Source organism: Kogia breviceps, chromosome 2 (genome assembly GCF_026419965.1).
Source record: "Kogia breviceps isolate mKogBre1 chromosome 2, mKogBre1 haplotype 1, whole genome shotgun sequence".
Classification (NCBI taxonomy): Eukaryota; Metazoa; Chordata; class Mammalia; order Artiodactyla; family Physeteridae; genus Kogia; species Kogia breviceps.
The window spans coordinates 79,828,874-79,853,518 of NC_081311.1; the positions used below are offsets into that span (position 1 = coordinate 79,828,874).

General features: G+C 39.4%; 1 protein-coding gene across 1 annotated transcript in view; it reads left to right on the plus strand.

The window, feature by feature from the left end:
* The window catches only part of LYST (lysosomal trafficking regulator), a 192,132-nt gene extending 168,625 nt beyond the window's left edge, over window positions 1–23,507 (plus strand). The window contains exons 47-54 of the mRNA XM_067025680.1: window positions 1,204–1,393; window positions 4,366–4,502; window positions 8,376–8,474; window positions 14,002–14,141; window positions 14,421–14,518; window positions 19,785–19,941; window positions 20,348–20,419; window positions 21,341–23,507. Coding sequence (XP_066881781.1) covers window positions 1,204–1,393; window positions 4,366–4,502; window positions 8,376–8,474; window positions 14,002–14,141; window positions 14,421–14,518; window positions 19,785–19,941; window positions 20,348–20,419; window positions 21,341–21,479 — 1,032 coding nt within the window. The 3' untranslated portion in view covers window positions 21,480–23,507. The remainder of the gene's footprint in view (window positions 1–1,203; window positions 1,394–4,365; window positions 4,503–8,375; window positions 8,475–14,001; window positions 14,142–14,420; window positions 14,519–19,784; window positions 19,942–20,347; window positions 20,420–21,340) is intronic.
* The last annotated feature ends 1,138 nt before the right edge of the window (window positions 23,508–24,645 follow it).

Consider the following 24,645-nt stretch of genomic DNA (forward strand, 5'->3'; position numbering starts at 1 on the left):
CATTATAAAAGCAGCAGAGATGGGAGATTGTGAATTGTAAAGTGTTACAAAGGTTTGCAGAAGGAAATCGCAGAAAATGAAAAGGCAAGGGAAAGAGGTTGTGAAGGACTTGGAGATAAAGTAAAGCACAGATGTCAAACTGCAGTCATCTGTGAGCCACTTTAAGAGAAAATGGTTTTTACACAGCTCTTGCTTTGATAGTCGTTTCTTATAATAATGTTTCTTAAATACACTAAATGTAGGACACAAATAGAACACTAAATGTAAGTTCTTTAGGCTCATAGCTCATATATATCAAATTTGCATGTTAAATACAAACAAAACTTATACAACTAGTAAAATTTAAATTTTAAAACATCGATATGAGAGACAATGTTGTTTTGCTCAACCCAGATCACCAGTGTTGTGTTTCATAGTTGAAAGCTGTATTTTTTGTTTTGTGTTTACTTGTCAACGAAACTCATATGCTTTTGAAGCCTTTCAAATCATTTTAGTCATTGTCATTACCAGGGTCATTATTTTTAACAAGAATCTATTATTTTAACATGTCAAAATAACAGTACGTCCCTGAAAAGTAATAAATGCCATTTAATTTGCCACTATACTTATTGCTCATTAACTAATTCAAGTTGGTGAGTATGAAGGACCTGAGCAGTATGTCTGTTGGCAGTGGGAACGTGTACCAACCTGCCTCCTTCCCGCCCCAGGACCTTCACATTGGCTGTTCCCTCCGCCTGGTGCGCCCTGTCCCCAGATAGAACCCCAGTTTGCTCTCTCATTTCTCTCAGGTGTCTGCTCAGACATTATTTCCGCAGACAGTCTTGCCCGACCCCCGCATCTAAACGGGCAGCTCTGTCACTCTCGGTCCTCTTCCCCTTCTTTGCCTTTCTTCGTAGCACTTGCACCAGCTGGCATCTTGTGTATGTATTTGTTTAGTTGCTGTCTGCCCTGCTTCCTGGCCATCAGGCAGCTCCACCGGCACTGGGACTTCATCTGTCTTACTCATCACTGTGTCTAGCAACCAGGAACACACATTTCCATATGCCAAGTACGGGGGAAGTAAAAAATTATAAAATAATTTTTGCCCACAAAGGGCTTATAATCAGGCTGCTTTCTCTTACTCTGTCTGGAGTTTAAATCAGAAGTGATTCTATATTTACTACCTTTTTTTAAAATTGTACTTTTTACTCTCCTCGGTTGTAGAGTCCTTTGTCATGGATAAAAGGCTTGAAATGGGGGGAGTATGTCGGTTCCCCAAGTGCCCCAGTACCTGTGGTCTGCTTCAGTCAGCCCCACGGAGAAAGATTTGGTTCTCTCCAGGCTCTGCCCACTAGAGCAATCTGCGGTCTGTCCCGAAATTTCTGTCTTCTGATGACGTACAGCAAAGAACAAGGTAAAATCAAACATGAAAATCATCCTAGGTATATCTTTCGTGAGATTTGAATGTTTCCCCTCATCTGTGCTGCTATTTTGTTTTATTTCTAAGTTTTCTGAGTCCTTGGTGAGAAACTAAACTCAAATTTGTCTTCATTTAATGCAACGTAGGAATTCAAACATAGTACATGAAAAAAATGGGAACTAAATGCAATGTCATTTGAAATGAGAGGAGGTGTTGAAGGAGACAAGAATAAATGTCTCACAAGATGAAAACATTAACAGTTTTATATAAATGTACACTTTGAGACTCTTGAATTCCAGAATAGACAGACTTTTTTGACCAGCAAATCTAGTACCTCAGAAGAGACAGTCGTGAGATTAAAACAAAACAAGGAAGTCGTGATAGCCTTGAAAATAGATTTTAAAAATATGTATGTCTGGAAAGCAATGTTTTTCTCACCTCTCTGTGCACTGACTCACTGAAAGCAACACATGGAAAAGTGCTGTCAGTAGAGGCCTTGGCCCACGTGGCCTCCCACCCCACGGAGCACCGCAGTGCAGGGAGGCCAGGACCCATGCCAAACATCGGCCGCCTAATGGAATTCAGTGTGCTGGCTGGGCCACAGTTCTTTTAGACTCACTCTTCATTCTGTCATGAAATGAATGATTGATTGCCTTTATAGTTGTTGGTAATAAAAGAGGCTGTGTACCATTTTATCTAAGTTTAGTGAACTAGGAGGAGAAGGTAAAATCTGTTTGATCATCGCTGTAATATCAGTAGTTTATTCTCACTAGTATGTTGCAATTAGCTATGAGGTATGTCACGAGTAATTTACTACTAATAATAAAGTACCAAAATGCGTGAATAATTTACCTTTAAAAAATTAATTAGGGTGGATTGAATTTATCTCTTTAGAGCAGAAAGGGCTGGTATTGTCATGCTAATGATGGGACTTAAATATGTCCAGTATAATTGCTAACCTGTCTTATTTGTGCCACTTCAGTCACAAGCCCTTAGTGGCCCTTAATAGCTGTGTTCATTCAAATTACACTTTATTTCCTCATAGAACATATTTGGGATTTATCAGAATCTAGATGTGTCCAGGGAAGTGGTATCATACAAGTGACAGCCATGGCCTCGGGCGGTGCAGTGCCTGAATTTGCGTCCCAGTTCTGCTGCCTCATACCTGTGTGATCTTGAGAAAATGACTTACACGTTTGGAGTCCTGGCTTTTAATCTGTAAAATGGGAGTAATGAAAGGACTTATCTCACAGGGTAATTCACTGTAAGGATTAAATGAAATAATATAAGGAACGATTAACACGGCGCGGGACTCATTCTAAGTGCTTAATAAATAAATGCCCAGTTAGCACCCTGGGGCCAAGGACCGTGTGAGTGTTTACTGCTGTACCCAGCGCGGAACCGTCCACGGGGGCATTTCAGAGAGGCCTTGACTGACTGGGCGTGCACCTGGCAGATGGAAGGTCATGTGTGTTAAGCACTGTTATATCAAATAACTGTGTCATTTTGCTTAGTTATATATGCATAATACAACATAGCAACTGAACTGCCATGGTTTTCATGATCTTTAGCCTAGTATAGGCCAATTACTTGAGAACTGACCATACCTCAAAATTGCCTGAGGTACTTTTTTTCAAAATATATTGATACTTGGTTGGGTCCCATTGGAGACATACCGCTTCAGAATCTCTGGGGCTTGAGTCTAAGCCTGTGCATATGCTACAAAAGCCATTTTCTTGCAAACTCCTGTTTAAGATCCACTGTTCAACTAGATAAAGCAGTTTATTTTTCTTTTTTAAAAAATATGGTGCCTCTTGTGTTGCTGAAATGAGAAAACAAGAACAGTTACTGAGTTCCTACTACATGCCAGGCTTTGTGGTGGAATTTGCAAGGCCCCGAGGCTCATGAAGTGTGGTTCCTTTCCATAGCAGCTTATGTAGGGAGGAGTTTATATTTAACAAGGATATCCCAATTTCTTTATTGCAAAAGTGATGTCCACATTTGGGATTATACTCAACAAAACAAAAAGAAATCTGTGAATTACATTTTCAGTGTGCTGTTGAATCATTCAACAAATATTTATTTGTGTTATTGCTTCACATGCTGGGTATTATGCTAGGTACTCACATTCTCTCTCTGCTTAAGGAACTCAAAGCTTCTAAGTTTCTAGGGCAGCACCAGCTATAGCATTTATGCTGCATTTGCCCTAGTCAATGTGCCAACAAGGCATAGATCATGAGAAACGCTGATGTCAGGAGGTCCAGATCTTTATCCCAGAAGGACATAATACTGTGTTACGGGTCCAATGAGAAAAGAAAAGAACTTTGTTAAACGAAGGTCTCCCCTGCAGTCCTTGCAGTTGAAAGGATTAAATTATCCCTTCTCAGGATTGCTTCTGCTGTAGCAATGGTCCCTTTCTGGTATTAATAGTTGTCCATATTGATTTTTCAGCAGGGTATCTAAGTTTTTAAAAACATTTTCTAGTTCATATTTATTGTTAAAAGTAAGGTGTCACAGAACATGAATAGAGGAAGCTTGATTATCATTGTCTTTTGCGGCCATGGCTAGCGGGCCCAGCCACTCCACAGCATGTGGGATCTTCCCGGACCGGGTCACGAACCCGTGTCCCCTGCATCGGCAGGCGGACTCTCAACCACTGCGCCACCAGGGAAGCCCTATCATTGTCTTTCATAAAAATGTCTTAACAGAAAATTTAGTACTAAGACTTATAAATCCCAACCAAAACACCACAGGTGAAAAAGAATACGGTTCCACCCTTAGAATCCCATTAGCCTTAAAGGAATAAAACTAACACAATTCGGTCCATCTTATGGATATAAAGATGATTTTGCACTGGAATGACCGTGTTCTGCGGTGTGAACTTGAGCCTTTAAGCTGCCATTGTGGCCGGCTGTCCAATCATAACAGAGCAGTGGCAACTGATGCTTTTATTTCTCCTTCTTGAGGTGTGAGAAGCATGAACAGCACTGACATTCAGTGGTCCGCCATCCTGAGCTGGGGATATTCTGATAACATTTTAAGGTTGAAGAGTAAACAAAGCGAGCCTCCAATAAACTTTATACAAAGTTCACAGCAGTATCAGGTAAACATTTTTATGAAGTACTTTATAATAATAATTAAATATAATGCTTTAAAGAGGAGTCAGACTGATGGCAGCTAGTCTTTAATATCCTGCAGTCAGTCCAGGAGCTGGTGATGCTGGATGTATGCCTTGTTTACAGTGCTGACAGACTCCCTAACTGCTGCTGTCTGTGTCCTTAGAGTTTGTCCTCTACCCAGTCTCTTGTTGAGACAGCATCAACTCATGGCTCAGCATTGGAACAAAATCAGCATTGCTTTCTTCTCAGTGTCCACTTACCTTTTGTTACTGTGTCATTTTCTTTCTTTTCTTTTTCTTTCTCTTTCTTTCTTTCTTTCTTTCTTTCTTTCTTTCTTTCTTTCTTTCTTTCTTTCTTTCTTTCTTTCTTTCTGTTCTTTTTTCCTTCCTTTCCTCCTTCTTTTCTTTCTTCCTTTCTTCCTTCCTTTCCTCCCTTCCTTCCTTCCCTCCTTCCTTTCTCTTTCTTTCTCTCTTTCTTTCTCTCTCTTTCTGTCTCTACAGCTGTGTTGGGTCTTCATTGCTGCGTGTGGGCTTTCTCTAGTTGCGGTGAGCGGGGGCTACTCTTTGTTGTGGTGTGCGGGCTTCTCATCACAGTGGCTTCTTGTTGCAGAGCACGGGCTCTAGGCACACGGGTTTCAGTAGTTGTGGCACATGGGCTCAACAATTTGCCTCACGGGCTCTAGAGCACAGGCTCAGTAGTTGTGACGCACGGGCTTAGCTGCTCCGCAGCATGTGGGATCTTCCTGGACCAGGGCTCAAACCTGCATCCCCTGCGTTGGCAGGAAGATTCTTAATCACAGCGCCACCCGGGAAGTCCCTTTACTATGTCATTTTCAATAACCAGAGTGCCATGTTCTATACCTGGTTTTTTCTAAATGAACTGGGTATTTAGGCATCACAACATGGTAGAAAGAGCCCCTTGGGGTTAACTGTAGCTCTGTGATCTATGTTAGTGTCCAGCTCTGTTATTGACTATGTAGCCTTTGGCAAGTAATTTAACCTTACCCAACTTGAGTTTCTTTCCTCTTCTCTAAAACTAGGCTAGTCATACTCCCACCACTCTCTCCTAAAGCTGTTGTAAAAATGTCTCCAATGTTTCTGAAAGTGCTTTGTAAAGTATAAAACACCATGTGCGCGCACACACACACAAACAAACACACACACACACACACACACACACACACACACACACACACAGTACTGCCATCACTTTTTCCGGTACTAAATTGTATGTTAAACCTTCCTTTGACTGTCTTTCCATAGGAAGTTCTTTTACTGTTTTCTGACTTCGTTACCTACATAGCACCTGGTGTCTATTCATATAGTCCTAACATTCGTCACCATTCCTTGAGCACTTTAAAGATGGAGTAAGCTACTTTGCGGGAATTTTTGGCAGTGAAAGAAAGGAGAGCAATGGCTTGTTTGCTTAACCTTCAATATGCCTGGAAAAAAAGGTCACTGCCTTTTGTCATCTGGCTTACCAGTAAACTAACAAAAGTAAGAATAAAAGACAGTGAAAAACAACCTTATTATAAATTTTAATAAGAATTTAAGCACTGAAAAATTATTTCTATCATGTAAAGTTGGGTACAGAATCATCGTTAAAGATGAAAAAATACTCTCATTAAGTCCTTTTAGCAAAACAGGATGACCCAGATTTGTAGCGAACGCGGTGTGATAAAGTACTTCCGGTCTGCTGCCTAACTAACTAGATAAGAAAACCATATTTCATTTTGCTCTTAGAAATATGTTGTTCACTCATTGGTTGTTTAGTTTGAGGAAATTTGTCCAGGGTATTATCATATGAAGACTCACACTCTGAGATTTCACTTATCTGATCAATTTCATCATCATCATTACAGGTTAGAGTCCTGCTGTCTCTTAGCCTTTATCTTCTGATTGATCTCATAATTGTGAAACATGTTCCTGTCAATTTTCTTCTCTTTTCTATGATTGCTGGAAAATGAAAAATTCTCCATTTCCAGCTGTGTTCAATGACAGCTGAAAGTGGACTACAGAAGTGGTGTCTTTGGTCTTCTTTTATCCTTTCTCAAAAGATGACAACATTCTTTTGACAATGCAATAAGAAAACCCAAAGATGACAATTTAGGGACTTCCCTGGTGGGGCAGTGGCTAAGAATCCACCTGCCAATGCAGGGGACACGGGTTCAAGCCCTGTTCCGGGAAGATCCTACGTGCTGCGGAGCAGCTGAGCCCGTGCGCCACAACTACTGAGCCTGCGCTCTAGAGCCCGTGCTCCGCAACAAGAAGCCACCGCAATGAGAAGCCCGCACGCCTCAATGAAGAGTAGACCCCGCTCGCCACAACTAGAGAAAGCCCACGCGCAGCAACAAAGACCCAACGCAGCCAAAAATAAATAAATGAATACATAAATTTATTTTTTTTAAAGGTGACTATTTATTTCACATTTTACATTATCCTTCCAGGAGCTCCATCATTCTTCCATTTTCTTATTTTGTTTGTTTTGTTTTAGCATAGTTGGGAATAACTGAAGAGTAGAGATGAAATAATTCCTAGGATGATGAAATAGCAAAGTGTTTCAAAATAGAGAAAAAAATGAGATTATTGAAATCCTAAAAATGTAACTTAGGTTTATAAAAGAGTTCAGTCGACCCATATGGTAATTGCAAGAGAGAATGAGTTTTATTCTTCATATAAGAAATAGGTACATTTTCTTTTTGCTCTTTGGAAGACCTCTAAGAAAGAATAAAAGTTATGAAATATCAATGTTTACAAATAGAATGATTCAAGGAAGAAACTCAAAAAATAAAATTAAATCCAAAGGACTCTGAAGATATATTGAGAGCTAAGAAGAGTCAGGCTCAAAGCAAGTCATTTTTCAAGGTAGCAGACCCTTGAACACATTTGCAGGGCCAGGGGAAGAAGCCAGCAAATGACAGGTTGAAATTCTGACAGTTGTTTGAGAAACACCGGGGTGGGGTGGGGCTGGCCTTAAAAACAGAGGGGCTTCTCTAAATCAGGAGGTGACGCCAAGACATTTTGAGGCCCAAAGGAGGGAAAGGGATGAGGTCTGTGGCCGATGATCGCCGTCTTCTTAGTGAAGTGAAGTGAAATGTGTGGGTGTTGCTGATCAGCCGACCGACCGGGAGAGGTGGGACTGGAGAGTGGGGACAGCTGCTGGGGGTGTGGTGCTGGGGGGTCAGCTAGTGCCCGGGGAAGACTGTCAGGCTGAGCAAAGAGGTCAGCCGACCTGGAATAGTGTCTCCATGGTTGGGACTCAAGGGTTTATAATCCCCAAGGAATAATCCCAGATATTTTTCTCCACGTTTATCTTTCTTTCTTCTCCTATCTAGCAATCTTTAGAACTGTTAGAAGCAATACCTCTATTTATATATATATATACTCTATTTCCCTACCAAAGACAGAAAAAGAAAAAATAAAAGAAATAAAAGTAAAAATCAGGTATATGCATCTCTGTCTGTCTCTCTCTTTCACACATACACATACACACACACACACACACACACCCTTTCAACCTTGGATCTAGTCAATTCTGGATCATTTTGTTTAAATTTCTGAGGAACAAATGGCCCTGTGTGTATTTGTGTGTGTGTGTGTGTGTGTGTGTGTGTGTGTGTGTGTGTACACAGAAAAATGTAAAATCATAGACAATGCATTGTAATACATTTTAATTTGGAAACAGCTTTTAGATAGCTTCAAGTTACAGAATATTATATCTTACACCATTCTCATCATTTCAAGTAAAATGTTTACCTTAAATTTTGTGATCACATATTTTTAAAATAATCGTCAGAAAAGTAGAAGCATTTCTCATGCTTTTTAAACATGATAATCTTTGATCTGTCCTTTCTCTAGGTGACGAGTTGTGCTTGGGTACCGGACAGTTGCCAACTGTTTACTGGGAGCAAATGTGGTGTCATCACAGCCTACGCAAACAGATTCACGAGCGGCACGGTAGGTCCTGGGCACGTTTTGTGGGATTTTCATGTCAGTGAGGGGAAGAAACCCTTTCTGAAGTATGAATTTGGTATAGGATTAAATTTTTTATACATTAATCTTTTGTACTTTAATCTCTTCACATAAGCTCTTAAAATGTAAAAGGTCACATGTCTAACTCTTTAATTTTAGGTTCATTAGGATCACAAAAATTTTGAAAATAACTGTAAAGGTCAGAGACAGACAGTATTTTGAGTTGTGACCTGTTTTGAGTTTAGGCTTTTTCATGGCATTTTGATGCTTGCTTGCTTTTATTCTCAGTATCAACCTGAGTGCTTACAAGTATCCCACAAGATTCTATAAAAGTTGGAAGTACAGAACTCCTAATGTTCAACATTCCTATGCCCTCTGGGTGAATTAAATGACAGAAAAATCCAAGTAGCCAGTCTTGATTTCTACCACTTACTGGAAGAAATTTTTTCATTCACTGAATCCTTTGGATTTGAGAGTTAAATTATTAAAACACTCCAGTGAAGAAGACATGATGTAATACTTTTAATCTACTGTCATTCCTTTTTTTTTTTTTTTTCAGTAACAGTACTTGCTTTATTAAGAGATTAAACCTACAGTATTTTAGTAGTTAATTAAAGGACCAATTCCTAACAGACATTTCCACTATAGGTGTGTCATTCCTTTCTTGAGTCAGCTGCCTGTGGTGCTCAGTGATTATCATTCTAGTCTAAAATGTGCTCTGTGCTTTTTTTTAATTACAACTTTCCACATTATTTTATAAAACATGTTTTACTGGGTGAAACCTGTATTTCTAGCATAGGGTGATGCTCAGTTCCTTACTTTTCTGTCCAAGTTTATTCCCTTTTAAGCCCTTGTTAAGGTCCTTTGCCACGATCCTTGGGGTATAAAGGTGATCATAATATTGCTTCTGTCTCTTAGTCTAAGGAGTCATTAAAATGTTTGAAGCAGGAGTGATATGATCCAGTCAGCATTTTAAGGCCATCACTGTAGCGTCTACAAGGAGAATCGCTTAAAAGGGGTGTGAGGCTGGAGGGGAGGGTGCCAGTTCAGAGGCGCTGTAGTGATACAGGCCGGCCGTGGTGAGGGCTCCGTGTCAGGAGGTCGGCATGTACAGGTTATTGCAGGACGGTGAGGTTGTGCTCTAAGAAAGATTCACACACAGCTTAGAAGAGCCGGAAGTGGGACCAACCAGATGTCAGGGAGCCTGAAAAGTTACACATGAGCTAGATCTTAAAAGGACCATTTTACTAAGTGGAGAAAAGAGGAAAGAGTATTGTAGCAAAGTAAACCAACACATGGAAACAAAGGCATGGTAGTTTGGGGGATGGCAGATACTTTTATGTGTAGTTTAGAGCATAACATGCTGGGAGGAGTGCCACATTCAGGGCAGGAACAGTAGAGTGAGGTGAGGGTCTTATACACAGGCCACAATAAGAAGAATGCTAGGGAGTCTGAGCAGAGAGGCGCCTTCACTTTTGGATTGTCTTCTGTTTTCTCCTTTTTACTCCCCAAGGCCTAAAGCGGATGTTAATTTTATAACATCTCTAATATTTACCACTGCCATTGCCTTTCACCTTCTGAGCTCACCCTGTTTCCTTTTTTCTGCAAATATATTCTAATCTCTGCTGCTAGAGCAGTTTTCTGCTTGTACACTCAGATCATTTGCACCATCATAGACACCTATTTAAAAACTAGCTTCATCTTTTCTTTTTTATTTCTTCTTGCTTTCCCCAACACTATGAACAGCCTTGCTCTTAGTTTTCCGTACTTCCATTCTTCCTATAATTTACAACTTTAATTGTACGCTAGCACAGTATACAGTATTGGTTTAAAAAAAAGAAGATTAAGCTGTACTCGGTATAGGAGTAATTTTGCACAACATAGCTTTGAAATAGATCAAAGATGTAGCTATTATCATTTGAATACAGCCAAGACACATGCTTCTTTTAGTTTGAAGTTATTGTGAAGTCTTAGGTTGCTTACCTTTCCTCAGTTCTGTATTTGCCTGAAAGTGCATTTTTTCAATTTATTTGTAAGGGTTTTCTTTTTCTCCTAAGTATTAACAGTATTAGATAATCAAGTCATGAGATTAACAGTTACTATTTAAACCGTGTCCAAAATTGTATCTTAGCTGTGTGGTTTTATCATTGTTTGATCTGAGAGAAGGTTACTTGGGTTTTTGTAGATGTTGTTGTTGTTTTTTATTGGGGACCGTCTCATCATTTTGGGGTCCCCGAAGCTGCAGATGTGACCCTATGCCTGTGAGGTTGGCAGGAAACACCTCATGTTTACTAGCTTCTGTTCTCCCAACCCACTGAATGCCATGGTTCTAAAAGTATTTATGCTCTCGTTTGTGTTGGCCTTGACACATACGAAAGACCACCTCCCAAGCACCATGTAGGATATGACCAAAATAATTGTTGTCTGAAAATATTTTCAAGGGAATCTTATGAAATACTTTCCTGAGGTAGTGAAGCATATATAACTTTGAGCATTGTGAGTTTCTGTTGACTATCCCAAGATAGTCTGCTAACATGCATTCTACACATATAATGACAAATACGTTGGTTGGTTATACAGAATTGTTATCTATAAGCCATTTATATACAGTATTAGAGAAGAGTGTCTTCTAAAAGTGATAACTGATTTTAAAATAGTTGTTATTGAGTCATTTTTTTCACTAATTAGTGTGGCCACATCATCTTCATATAAGTGAACACCTGTATTTCTATTCTCTAAATTGATGGTGGTAGGAGAATACATATGCAATGTATCCAAGGTAGTATTACACCATTCAAGAACATTTTATGAAGAAGTAGGCCAGCACAAGATTCCTGTTCTACCCATGGAAATTATTTTCTGATCCATCAGGGAATCATCTAGTAACACTAACTCTTGCAATCATTTTAAAGGGCAAAATCTATAAAATTTCAATAACCACTATAGGGTACCTATCTTGTGTTTACCCCATAAATATTATTCATGATCATGAAGTAAAAAAAAAATACACACACACACACACATATACATATATATATATATATATATATTTTTTTTTTTTTAAATAAGCAAGGAGGGAGCCTTAGCCTTGAGGGCATTTGTCAATCCTAGAATATTGACACTGTCCTTGGACAGCCTCTTGTGAGAGGAATAGAAAACAATAAGGGACAGAGCAAGCTGGGGAGTCCCAAGGAAGCCCTTGTCCAAAAGGCTGGTCCCTAAGAGTGCGGATGAGTCAGATAGGACCAACTCTTGCCTGGAATTACAGCCTGGGTTGTCCAGGATCCTCCAGACTTGATTTGGGGTAAGGCGTCCATAGCCTGGCATGGGGATCCAGGTCATCCAGCAGAAGAAACAAGGAAGGTACTTGCATTCTATTCCACAAATAGAGGAATTCCTACAAATAATCTTTTCAATGTAGTAACAAATACACAAAACCAAGCACACAGATTTACAGATAAGAAAATGAATACGTGAAAAAGTTAAACTTAGTTACAATAGGAGAAATTCAAGTTAAAGCAACCTTGATTGCCGTTTAAAACTCAGGAAATTTTCAAAGATTTAGAATGGGAATTGAGTCACAAACTGGAATGCTGCAGAGTTCAAGCAGAGAAGGAAGGAGCTCAGGCCTTTGGGGCCAAGGAATTCCTTGGTCCCAGGGACCCTGAAGAATAGTCTGCAAGGGCGCTGGCACACCCCTGTGGCCCTGCAGGCTCCTGGCCCTGCGGGGAAGGTCACGGAGGAGAATGGGAAGGGGCCCAGAAGCAGGACTCATGCCCTTGTCCAGAGCCACCTGGTCGCTGTGGTTGTGTGCAGTGGAAGGCCACGTGCCCTAGCTAACCAGAAGCCACTGCCACACAGCTCAGGCCAGTGGTTCCAAGGGGAACTGTAAACCTGGTATCGCCTGGTCTTTTGAGTCTTTAAGAATAAAATAGGTATTTTTATGTGAAAAATAAAGCACTTAAAATAGATGAGCTGCAGCTAATAACTCAACACAGACATGTTTCAAAAGCAGTGGTGATCAAAAAGGCAAGATGCAGCAGATACCTAAAGAATAATTAATACCATATATATAAAGTTTAGCAACATGATAAACAATACAATTGTTATAGTGACATATAGTAGAACATAAATTCTACATACATGGGAAACAAATACAAAATTCAGGATAACAGTAACTTCTGACAAGGGAGAGGAAATAGGATGTAAAACAGTACACAGACTATATAATGTTTAATGTTTTCTTTACTTAAAAAATAAGCTGATCTTATAAAATGCTAGGATTAGTTTAACTGAGTGGTCAGTATACAGCTTTTTATCATACTTTCCTTCTACTTTTCTATATTCTTTGTACTGAAATACTTTATGGCAATAAACTGCTACCCTAATGAAAACAAAGGTTAGACCCTGTGTGGACATCTGGCATCTGTGAGCCATGTGGAACTTGGAACATCAGTTTTCAATGTTTGATTTAGAAAATCAGTCCACAACTATTGATGAGTAATACATTGCCATCGGTGGCATCATGAATTGGTACAAAGCCTTTGAAAAGTACACTCAAGAACCGTAAAATTATTAATATTCACTGATGGACTAGTAGGATTCTGGAAATTCTAAAGAAATGATTTAGAGGAGGAACAAAACTTATATACAAAAAGGATTTAAATATGACATCTATAATTTTGAAAAAATTTGAAACAGTTTTAAATATCTATCATAAAGGATGCTCAAGGGGGCTTCCCTAGTGGTGCAGTAGTTAAGAATCCACCTGCCAAGGAAGGGGAACTCGGGTTCGAGCCCTGGTGTGGGACGATCCCACATGCCGTGGAGCAACTAAGCCCGTGCGCCACAACTACTGAGCCTGTGCTCTAGAGCCCATGAGCCACAACTACTGAGCCCGCGTGCCACAACTACTGAAGCCCGCGTGCCTAGAGCCCATGCTCCACAACAAGAGAAGCCACCGCAACAAGAAGCCTGCGCACTGCAAGGAAGAGTAGCCCCCACTCGCCGCAACTAGAGAAAGCCTGTGTGCGGCAACAAAGACCCAACACAGACAAAAATAAATAAATAAATAAATAAATAAATTTTTCAAAAAAAGAATGCTCAAGTAAATTATGGTATACTAACTGTATAGAATATTATAACACGTAAAAATCATTTTGAAGACACTGTCAAAAATGGAAAATGCTTATGGGAGAATGTGTAAGATACAAAATAGGGAATTATTTGTATGGTAATAATCACAGCTATAAAATACATATGTATTTGGCTAAAGACTGGAAAAGAATAGACAAAAATGAAAAGCTTATTTGTTGATGAAATTATGGTCAATTAAAAATTTGTTAATGTTTAATTAGTTTTACTCTTTAGAAAAAGTTGAACTAGATTGAAAAATGAGATGTTTGAGAAGAATGTCTGAATCACTTGGGTTGTTTTTATTTTTGAGATACGACTCTAGGATACCTTTCATCATGGTTTTTGTCTTATACTTGACTTATTTTTTTAATTTTAGCCTTCAGAGATAGAAATGGAGTCTCAGATACATCTCTATGGGCACACAGAAGAGATAACCAGCTTGTTTGTCTGCAAACCATACAGTATAATGATAAGTGTGAGCAGAGATGGAACCTGCATCATATGGGATTTAAACAGGTACAGAAATCTCCAACTCTAAAATAGCGATTTTTAATGTTTTAGTTCTTACTGTGAGAAATAGGTGCGCTAAAATAATATCTTTATATCATAATAGCTTTAAGCATAAAACACGGATTTACCTTTGTAATCTTACTGAATTAAAAAATCAGTTAGGAATATAGTCAGGAATGCCTTATAAATAGTAGATACATATACACCGAGGAAAAGAATTATACAAATAAGAGAATATAATTATATGTAACGATCATATGCAAATTCATGACTTTGGCCTTTCAGGTTGTGCTACGTACAAAGTCTGGCAGGACACAAAAGCCCTGTCACAGCCGTCTCTGCCAGTGAGACTACAGGTGACATTGCCACCGTGTGTGACTCAGGTGAGCTGGCCCCAGAACCAAAGCACAGGGTGGTTGCACGCACAGTGCATTCAGCCAGCTGGTTACATCATAGGTTCAACTGTTGCATTACATCTCTCAGGTCCCTGCCAGATCTGTATACTTAGGTGATAGCATGTATATGTGTTAAGACTCCACACCCCCAATGCAGGGGTCGTGGGCTCGATCCCTAGTCAGGGAACTAAGATCCGGCATGCCACACAGCGAGGCCCAAAAAAACCCCAGTGAGGTTGAAAGCTGAGTTCATCAATTTAGGCATCTACTTATGCAAAAGTTAGCATTGTCATAATTTAACTTTTTTTCTGATATATGTAAGATTGCATTTGAGCACATTGTAAGTTAAGCAAATTACTGTTACATAATTATCTGAATTTTCTTTGGTTTTGTTTTTCCATCCTTTTTTGCTTCTGCTTTTTAACTACTGACTACCTCCCTCCTGACTAAATGAAAAGCATCAGCAGATGATCAACTTCCTACATGTGTCTTGTAGTTCCTGGCAAAGAGTAGTATAAAATAATAATGGAAGGGTAATTTGCCCAAAATTTACATGACAAAGATATATCTCCTAATCAAAGGTCTGGCTTTTAGGTTTTTTTTTTTTCATGTATACATATTAAAAAACTTGATGCGGGGCTTCCCTGGTGGCGCAGTGGTTGAGAGTCCGCCTGCTGATGCAGGGGACGTGGGTTCGTGCCCCGGTCCGGGAAGATCCCACATGCCGTGGAGCGGCTGGGCCCGTGAGCCATGGCCGCTGAGCCTGTGCGTCAGGAGCCTGTGCTACGAAACAGGAGAGGCCACAACAGTGAGAGGCCCGTGTACCGCAAAACAAACAAACAAACAAACAAACAAACTTGATGCACCCAGAGGGAAAGAACTGTTGAAAAGCTCATCAATTTTCTGTTTGCATTTCCATTAATTGAAAGGATCCTTTGAAAAACTGTTTCTTTTTGTCCACTCAGTACAGATATCTTGGACACATCTACAGTGGGTGGTCTTTTATCCTTTGCTTGCATTTTTCATATTGTTTGTTTTCTCCTGACACCATATGTGTGGTCTTTCCAGATACTAAACAATTCTCCAATTCTATGACACCAACTGGGTGTCCAACAGTGCAATTCAATTCTGACACTAACTTGTTGAAGTTAGCGAATTTGGGAGTCCCAAGACCCCCCACCAGGTTTGATAATTCTCTTGAATGACTCACAAAACTCAGTAAAACACTGTACTTACGACTATGGTTCATTACAAAGGATAGAAGTGAACAGCCAGAAGAAAAGGTAGGTAGGTGAGGTCACAGGGTCTGTCCCTGTGGAGTCAGCCTGCACCACCCTCCTGGCATGTCAGTGAGCTCATTGACTTGGAAACTCTCCTCCCCCTGTTGTTTAGGAGTTTTTCTAAGGTTCCATTCTGTAGGCACAGTAGATTCAGTCATTGGCCATTAGGAACTGAGCTCAACCTCCCGCCCCTCTCCCTTCCCTGGAAGTGGGAGGTGCTGTAAGTTCTAACTCTGGGTTGGTTTTTTGGGTGACTAGTTCCCATCCTGAAGCTGTCTGGGCCTCCCCCGAGGAGTTATCTCATTAGCATAAAAAAGACAGTAAATTAACAAGGGTTTTAGGAGCTCTGTGCCAGGGACCTGGGACAAAGTCCGAATATTTATTTTTGTACTATACCACAATAAAACTCTTGTTTTTACAAAACGCTCATCCATGCTTGTATTCAAGAAAAGTAACATCTTCAGTCATGCTTCAAGACTTCAGTGTGAAGTATTTGCCAGTCTTCACCCCAGTCATAAAATAATGTCATGAAAACATTTTTATTTCCTAATCAGCATAACTAAGGGGAAAGATCTTAAATAGTTGACTTTGGTAATATAAGTGTGGGCAGATGATTGATGACTTTGCTAATTGTTCTTCCTTGATTTGTACATTAGTGGCTTTTAGTATGTCACATCAAGAGGGAATTTGGGGGAAATCATATAATGATTATTTATATAGAGTTCTCTACTTTCTTGTTTTGGCAACATTTGGAAGTTAGGATTGATCCCAAGGGAACCGAATTTTGTAAAGTTAATTACTTTCCTGCTGCCAGTAGTGATTTATTATATCTGTGATATTATATTAATGAGTCATATGGGAACAAGAAACCAAATTACTTTTGCTTACAATTACCAGCTCACTAGTAGGGTGTTCAGGTGCCCCTAGGTAGTGTGCACAGTATAATAGAGTAATGGCTAGAACTTTCTTTCCACTTTGAACAAAAAGGCCTTCGGAACTTGAGGCCTCTCAATGCATATAGAAGAGGACTCATAAAGAGCAAGTGGTATATAGACAGCATAGTAAAAATAATGATTTTTTTAAAGAGAGGACAAATTTATGTTTAGTGATCCAGACTATATTTCATTCTCCTATTCTTATAGTCCAGGAAGGGAAGAAAGTTACCAGATTTAGCCTACCAAAAGTCTTGACACTTTAGTGAGAACCACCCAAGTAACTTTAAAATCAAAATTTAAAAGAAATAAATATATATGCATGTGTATGTATATATAATCTATAATGTGTATATATACACATATATAATCTAAAAAATTTCTGTATTGGGCTGAAGATACACTGGCAAACTCATTCCTCCTGATCCTAATTTCTCAGGGCTTATTATGGGATGTGGTTGTTATAGTGATAAGATGTAAAATTTATTAAACTATGTAACTATTATAGTAGATGGTTTCTGTATTTTTTAAAAATCATTCTGCCACTATATCAAAATATATGCATTTCAACTAGGGTTCATAGCCTTCTCCTGTGGTGCCAGTGGTACTCTGAAGTTAATATAATATTCTAAGATACAGAGTAGGGGGTAGTTCTCCAATTTCTTTTAATTTTGATGAAGATGTATAGGAAGAATGAAGATTTTTTCATGAATGCCCAAATTTCTGACTTTTAGTTGATGTGTTAAATTATACATGAAAGCAATCCGGCATTGGGTAAGGGCCTCGATTTTTTTTTTAATATATATTTATAATCTTAGGCAGATGAGTGGTTACTTGGTTTTGTGGTAGACCAAGTTTCTGGGCAATCTGCTAGGGTAATTCTTTGCCTATTAAGTTCCATACCATACTTCAGAGTTGAGGACCACATTTCCATTTTTTATTTTGAAGAACTAAGCCATGCAGTAGCTGTGTCTTACAATTACCAGCCCCCTACATCAATATCTTTTATGGATATGTATCCAATGACTTCAATAAACCTTCTGACCTTACTAGTACACATCTAGTTGCTTTATATATTTTTAAAAATCTTTATTAGATATTAAATTCAAAAGAAAGAGTGAAATCTCTACTTATGTAAAAGATGAGTTTATCATCTACAATTGTATTTCTTTAGCATATTGAGTCTCCTATATCTTTTTAAAAAAAATTTATTTATTTTTGGCTGCGTTGGATCTTTGTTGCTGCACGCGGGCTTTCTCTGCTTGCGGCGAGCAGGGGCTACTCTTCATTGCGGTGCGTGGGCTTCTCATTACAGTGGCTTCTCTTGTCACAACACACGGGCTCTATGTGCGCGGACTTCAGTAGTTGTGGCACGCGGGCTGAGTAGTTGTGGCTCGCGGGCTCTAGAGCGCAGGCTCAGTAGTTGTGGCGCACGGGCTTAGCTGCTCGGCGGCATGTGGGATCTCCCCGGACCAGGGATCGAACCCGTGTCCCCTGCATTGGCAGGCAGATTCTTAACCACTGAGCCACCAGGGAAGTCCCAGAGTCTCCTATATCTTGATGCTTTATTTGGATAATCTCTCCTAATCGATATTCTACAATGGGAAGTAGACCACTGGGCATTTTTTAATCTTTGTATGTGTATGTGTTTGTGTATATGTGTGTGGTAAAATATATTTAACATAAAAGCTGCCATTTAAACCATTTTAAAGAATACAATTCAGTGGCATTATTATGTTCACAATGTTGTGCAACCATCACCACTGTCCACTTCAAAAACTTTTTCATCACCCTGAACAGAAACTCTGTAACCGTAACTCCCACTCCTCCCTCCCCAACAGATCCTGGTAACCTCTATTCGACTTTCTATCTCTGTGAATTTGCCTATTCTAGATATTTTATATAAGTGGAATCATACAGTATTTGTCCTTTTGTGTCTGGGTTATTTCACTTAGCATACCACTTTCAAGGTTTATCCGTGTTGGTGCCTGTATCAGAACTTCATTACTTTTTGTGGCTAGACAATATTCCATCGTAGAGATACACCACATTTTTGTTTATCCATTCATCTCTTGATAAACATTTGGGTTGTTCCCACGTTTTGGCTATTGTGAATGATACTGCAACACACTAGGCATTTTGGTTGGTGACATTTGAAGGTCTTTCGCATACCTTTAGGTAAAGAAGTATTTCCAATATTTATTTCTTTGCTATAAAATCTTTTCATTTCCTTAATAAAGAGAGAAACACATTCTCTGCTTTTCTGTTAGTTCTAATGGAGAGATAAATTTAAGAGTAGTAACACACTGTGTCGTCCAAACTTTATCATGCCTCTTAACCTCTGTCTTATCAGTATGAGAATATTTCTCCAAAGAAGGCTGGACATATCACCATGAGGCCCCAAACCACAGCCCGAGTTTATAGAAGATATTAAAGCAATTAGTGCCTCCTCCACCCCCAGGAAAACTACAAAAAGTTTGGTTACTCATGGTCTTTGAAAGGAAAAAAAAAATTCATTTAATAAGACATTGATTTGTAAGAGTCAATCTTAGACATTCTGAAGAATTAGCTTTCTTTTTTTTTTTTAAGAGTTAGTTTTTAACGCAGCTTTTACTGTAACTTTCTTTTTCTTCAGAAGTCCCGGAAGTCACTTCTTATAGATAGTTTCACAGAATATTTTCTTCTCTTTTTGGAGATTGTTTAGCTTTCTAGTTACTTTCAAATTCAGATTTGGCAGTCTGTATGATGAAATATCATGACTACAGAAAGATTCATGGTTAATTTACATTGTTGCTCTACCTTGTAGCTTAATTTTTTATTTTCATTTTTTTCATTGGTCATCATCTCTAGATAAATATGCCAACTCTGTGTGTGACTTCCAGTGCAGTAGTTCCATTTATACAGTCTTCAGTCGTGAGTTGCCTATAAATTTCATCACTAAAACAAACAAGCTAGGCCCTCAGAGATGATCCTCTGGGGCCCAGTGTAGGGGCTCTGTGACACCCACAGCCTGGTGACCTGCGGGTGACTGTGGTGTTTTAGCTGGCGGGGGCAGTGACCTCAGACTCTGGACAGTGAACGGGGACCTCGTTGGACATGTCCACTGCAGAGAGATCATTTGTTCCGTGGCTTTCTCTAACCAGCCTGAGGGAGTATCTATCAACGTGATTGCTGGGGGATTAGAAAATGGAATTGTAAGGTAAGAGGAGTTTTTTCTTTGTGTACTTTTGTTTATAAGGGCACAGCAGTTTCAAAAATTGGTTTTTACTATCTAAACATAATAATATTTAATATTTAGAGGTTTAAAATCACCTTCGGATATCGGTTCTTCAGTTCTTTGTTTCATTTATAAATAGTAAAGATAGCTTTAGTACACCTTTGAAATGTTATATTGTTTGTCAACTATGAAAGAGTAATAATATGAAAATATACAGTTAGGTTTCCTTTCTCCCCACCCACCTGGGCAAACTGCCCAGTAGCAACTACTGTTAATCGTTTATTGTGTTTCCTTCCAGATGATTTTTAACAAGTAACAAGTAGGTTCAATTTTTAGGGAAGGAAACTTTAGTTTGCATAATTAGTTGATGATTTTTTTCTTCCTCTAGGTTATGGAGTACTTGGGACCTAAAGCCTGTGCGGGAAATTACATTTCCTAAATCAAATAGGCCTATTGTAAGGTAAAACCTCCCTCACCTCTTCTTTTCTTCATAGCATACTCTGTGACTGTTCTGTGGGAGAGACAGTAAAGCACACAGAGGTAAAGAAGTGCGTAATGAAAGTCATTATAAACAGCCGGCCATTTATCAAAGCCCAGGCAAGAGGAGGCAAAATGCTTGTCTTCATGGAGCTCAAAATCTGGGTCAGGCGCTCACAGTCCCACAGGCAGGCATGCTGGGCTCACGCCAGGGAAGGCCTCTTGAACTGCAGAAGTGATGGATATTTTCCCTTTCCTTATGGAAAATCCCATAATGGTGATGGCTACAGGATTGTGCTTGACAGGACTGCTAAACCACCAGTTACCCTTTGCTCTGGTAACAAATTTGACTCTAAAAACTCAATTGGAAGGAAGTGATTCAAATTCTACTTTATTAAAATAAACTTATTTTTAATCCACTAAATGTAAAGTTGAATGAACCTAAATTAATTATGTATTAATGTTACATTTTTTACTCTTTCCCCTTTCAGGGAAATAAAATACCTCCATAAAATAATCACCATTTATTTCTATAGACAGAAAGTGTAGTACTGCTGTATTTTTCGAAGTTTCCTATACCCAAGTGTTTGTTGTTTAAGTAATCAGGCTAAACAAGAAGGGAAAAGAAAATATGCAAAGAAGGAACAGAACGTACCGATCCTTTTGGTCCTGGTTTTAGTCTGTATCACTTGGTTAGAAGGAGCTTCACAAACATGCCAGCAGAGCAAGTAAACTATATTAGAATTACAGTCAAAACCAATGAGTTGTAGGCCGTCATTTTGTTTGTCTCTGTGCTCCAGTAAAGATATCTTAACCCCCTTACGCTCATTCCCATGTGATCACCAATATGCTGATACACTTTTCAGAGACACAATATACAAATGGGATTTTTTTTTTTTCACAGCCTTACATTTTCCTGCGATGGCCACCATTTGTACACAGCAAACAGTGATGGGACCGTGATCGCCTGGTGTCGGAAGGACCAGCAGCGCCTGAAACAGCCAATGTTCTATTCCTTCCTCAGCAGCTATGCAGCGGGATGAGTGAGGAGAACCTCGCGTTCTGCAAGGCACTTTAACTCCAAGCTAGATTTGCTGACTTCGCCAGTTACGGGAGGTCAAATCCGAAGAACTGGATGACCAAACCATCCAAGTAATGATAAAGTCTATTCATCTGCACAAAATTCTGCAGCCTCACAAGGTCCTGAGAGGAAAGTGTTGTTTAGTGATAACCTGGAGGGTGTGTCAGTATGCACTAACCAACAAGGTTTAAGTCTGGCACAGTAAATTAAAATCATATTCTTAAAGGTTTTTTTTCCATAGAGGATTCTAAAGAAAAGATGAGCGTCTCTCTATTTCTGTTTTCTATTACTTTCTATTTTCTATTATTCCAAAAAAGCCAGTAGAATTTAAATTGGTTAGCTGTCTGTATAAAATGCTGTAAAGATTATATTTTGAAAGCCTTTCTGCCAAGATAACACACCCACCCCACTCTCCCCAAAAAAGGAAAGATAAGGATAAAGAATTCAGGACTTGATCACTGCTTTCTTTGAGAAGTATGTAATTCAGTAGGTGCCTCTGCACCAAACATTTTTTGGAATATCTGAATATTTGAGTCTCAGTGTTAGGCAGTTTTTGCCTGTTGCCTTCTTAGCTCAAAGTAGAACCAGAATTTTTTGACAGTCACAAACAACAACACAAGTATCTTTGATTTTCAGACACATTCTGTTTCTTCATAAAAATCCTACTTAAAATCCATAACACTAGATATGGAATATCCTCAGTTGAGTCATTAAGATTTAAACACAATGATAATTCTTTTAATATCTGCCATTTACAGAGCATTGACTACTTAACAATTGGCAATAGAAAGCCTCCATTTCAGAAAAAGTTTGCACAGATATTAATAATGCAGTCCAGTTAAGGCATTTAATCTAATATGCAGGAGGAGTTTTCTTCCCCAAAACAGAATTACAAAAGAAAAGGACACAGCTTACTTCGTCTTAAACAGGAGGCAGAATAATTCTTTTAGGAAGCAGTTTCCACTGTTTCTACTAACCTATACCACTTGAGAATTCTAGGAACAATAGAAAAATCTGTGTACTCCCCAGCAAACTTACACATGATAAAGACAGAATTCCTAAAAATCCTGGAATAGTCTATCATGATATTATGGCTCTATTTTTACTTGGGGTGCTGCTTTATTGGCTTTGAAAACACTGTAAAATAAGCTCAGTAATGTTACCATGAGATAAAAAGATGTATTCCTGCCTAAGAATTACTTGCGTGTTTGTTATGGAAATTTAATTCATATGGTGTTTACAGAACTACTTTTGTAACTTCCAGACTTTCTGAAACATTCTGCTTAAAAACTGTTTAAAATACAATTGCAGAGTCTCTGCTGTCAAGGTAAACACAAGAGGAAGCAAGTGGCTACGTATGCTCGTAACCTTCAGTTGCATACATAGGTAAGAGCACTTCACGGCTGCACTGAGATCATGCTTTGCACAGACCACCTATTAATTCTGAGGTCCAAACAGGTGCAGAGATGAGACTATTCCTTTTCACGTTGAAGTGATTTGCTTTGTTTAAAAAAAAAAAAAAAAAATCACAGCTATTGTCTAACTTTCATTTTTCTACTGACAACTTTACATTAGTCCCTTATTAGAATAAGGTTGCTACTCAGTTTTTTTTTTTTTAAGGCTGAATTTCATCATTTATCTAAAAAGAAAATATGCAAAATGACTGGTCTTGTTAAGAGTGCAATATTATATTTTTATGTAAAAATAAAAATGAAATTGGGGGGATTATTTATTCAGCATGAAACTTAATATGTATATGTTTGAAGCACTTCATAATATGCATGTTGTAGCAAATATTTCTGTAAACTATCACAAGCTCTGTTACCTTTGTACACACTGCCACTTCAGAGTGGGGATAAATTTCATAAAAATAGACTTGAGGACCTATTCTCATTGCAGTTTAAATATTATGACCAGATCTCAAATTGGTGGCTGTTTTTGGTAACCCACATAGTTTCTCTCTTTAGCTCCCCTATAAATTTATGTCACCAGAAAAGGATAACTTTCATTTCTTAATTGTGGTCTTTGTGAGAACTTGTATATTTAAATCTTTACTGCCTTTAAATGGAGTTTAGACAGAAGTCCTAAGGTCAAACCACTCATTTTTAAAAAGAAAAGACTATCCATCCCTCCCCCCTCCGCTTCCCCAATAGCAGATGTGCACTGAACCCCTACTTGTACCAGGTGCCACACTAAGCACTGAGGTCCGGTTTGTTCCCTGCGCTGCCAGGGCAACACGCTGTCCGTAACACAGCGTGCGTAGTTACAAAACGTGGTTAAGTGCTGTGAAGGAAGAGTGGAGGGTCCTCTGAAAGAATACAACCAAAGAATTCAGTCTAAATCAAGAGGATCCAGTAAAGTCAAATTGTTGCCGCTGTCTAATGGATGAAGAGAAATCTGACAGGTGCAGACGGCAGCAGATGTATTCCAGGCAGTACACGTGTAAAGACCTGAGGCAGGAGTGTCAGTGAGCAGAGGCTCAGTGAGGGAAACAACCTCAGCTCCTCTGGTGGGCCTTGCAAAAGGTGGGTGAATTCAACCACCAGCACTCCAGGAACTCAGAATGACTCTTTTTTTTCTGCTTTGCATCTGCTCTGTTTGAAGGATTCTCGAGACGAGGGCACACCTGCTTCTAGGTGTCTGTTCCCAAAAGAACTCAGGAGCAGCATCTATCAGTGTAAGCCTGCCAACCTGAATGTCCCCGCCTTACCTGCACACCTCAGCTTGACTCTTCCTTTCAGCAGCGTTCACTGATTGCCAGTTACGGGCAAGCCCAGTACTGGGTGATGGGGGAGGGGAGGGGAGGAGTGGGGAATCCTTTCCAGCCCTTCAGAGCTCCTTCCTGGTGACCTGCTTCTCACTATTTTGGGTGGCCTGTTAACGTTTTGAATCAAAGACAGAAGAGCTACAAGGGGTTCCAGTTCAAGATGGTGACACAGGAGGACCCTGGGCTCCCCCGCATCCCGTGGACGCCCTGAATCTACAGCTACACACAGAACAATTTCCCCTGCAAGAAATCCAAGAACTAGCAAAGCAACTCTTAGAATCTGGTGAACAAAACCCACATCAAAACGGGTCGGAGAGGCCGAGACGCGCTCGCACCTTAAACCCCACTCCTGGCACAGCGA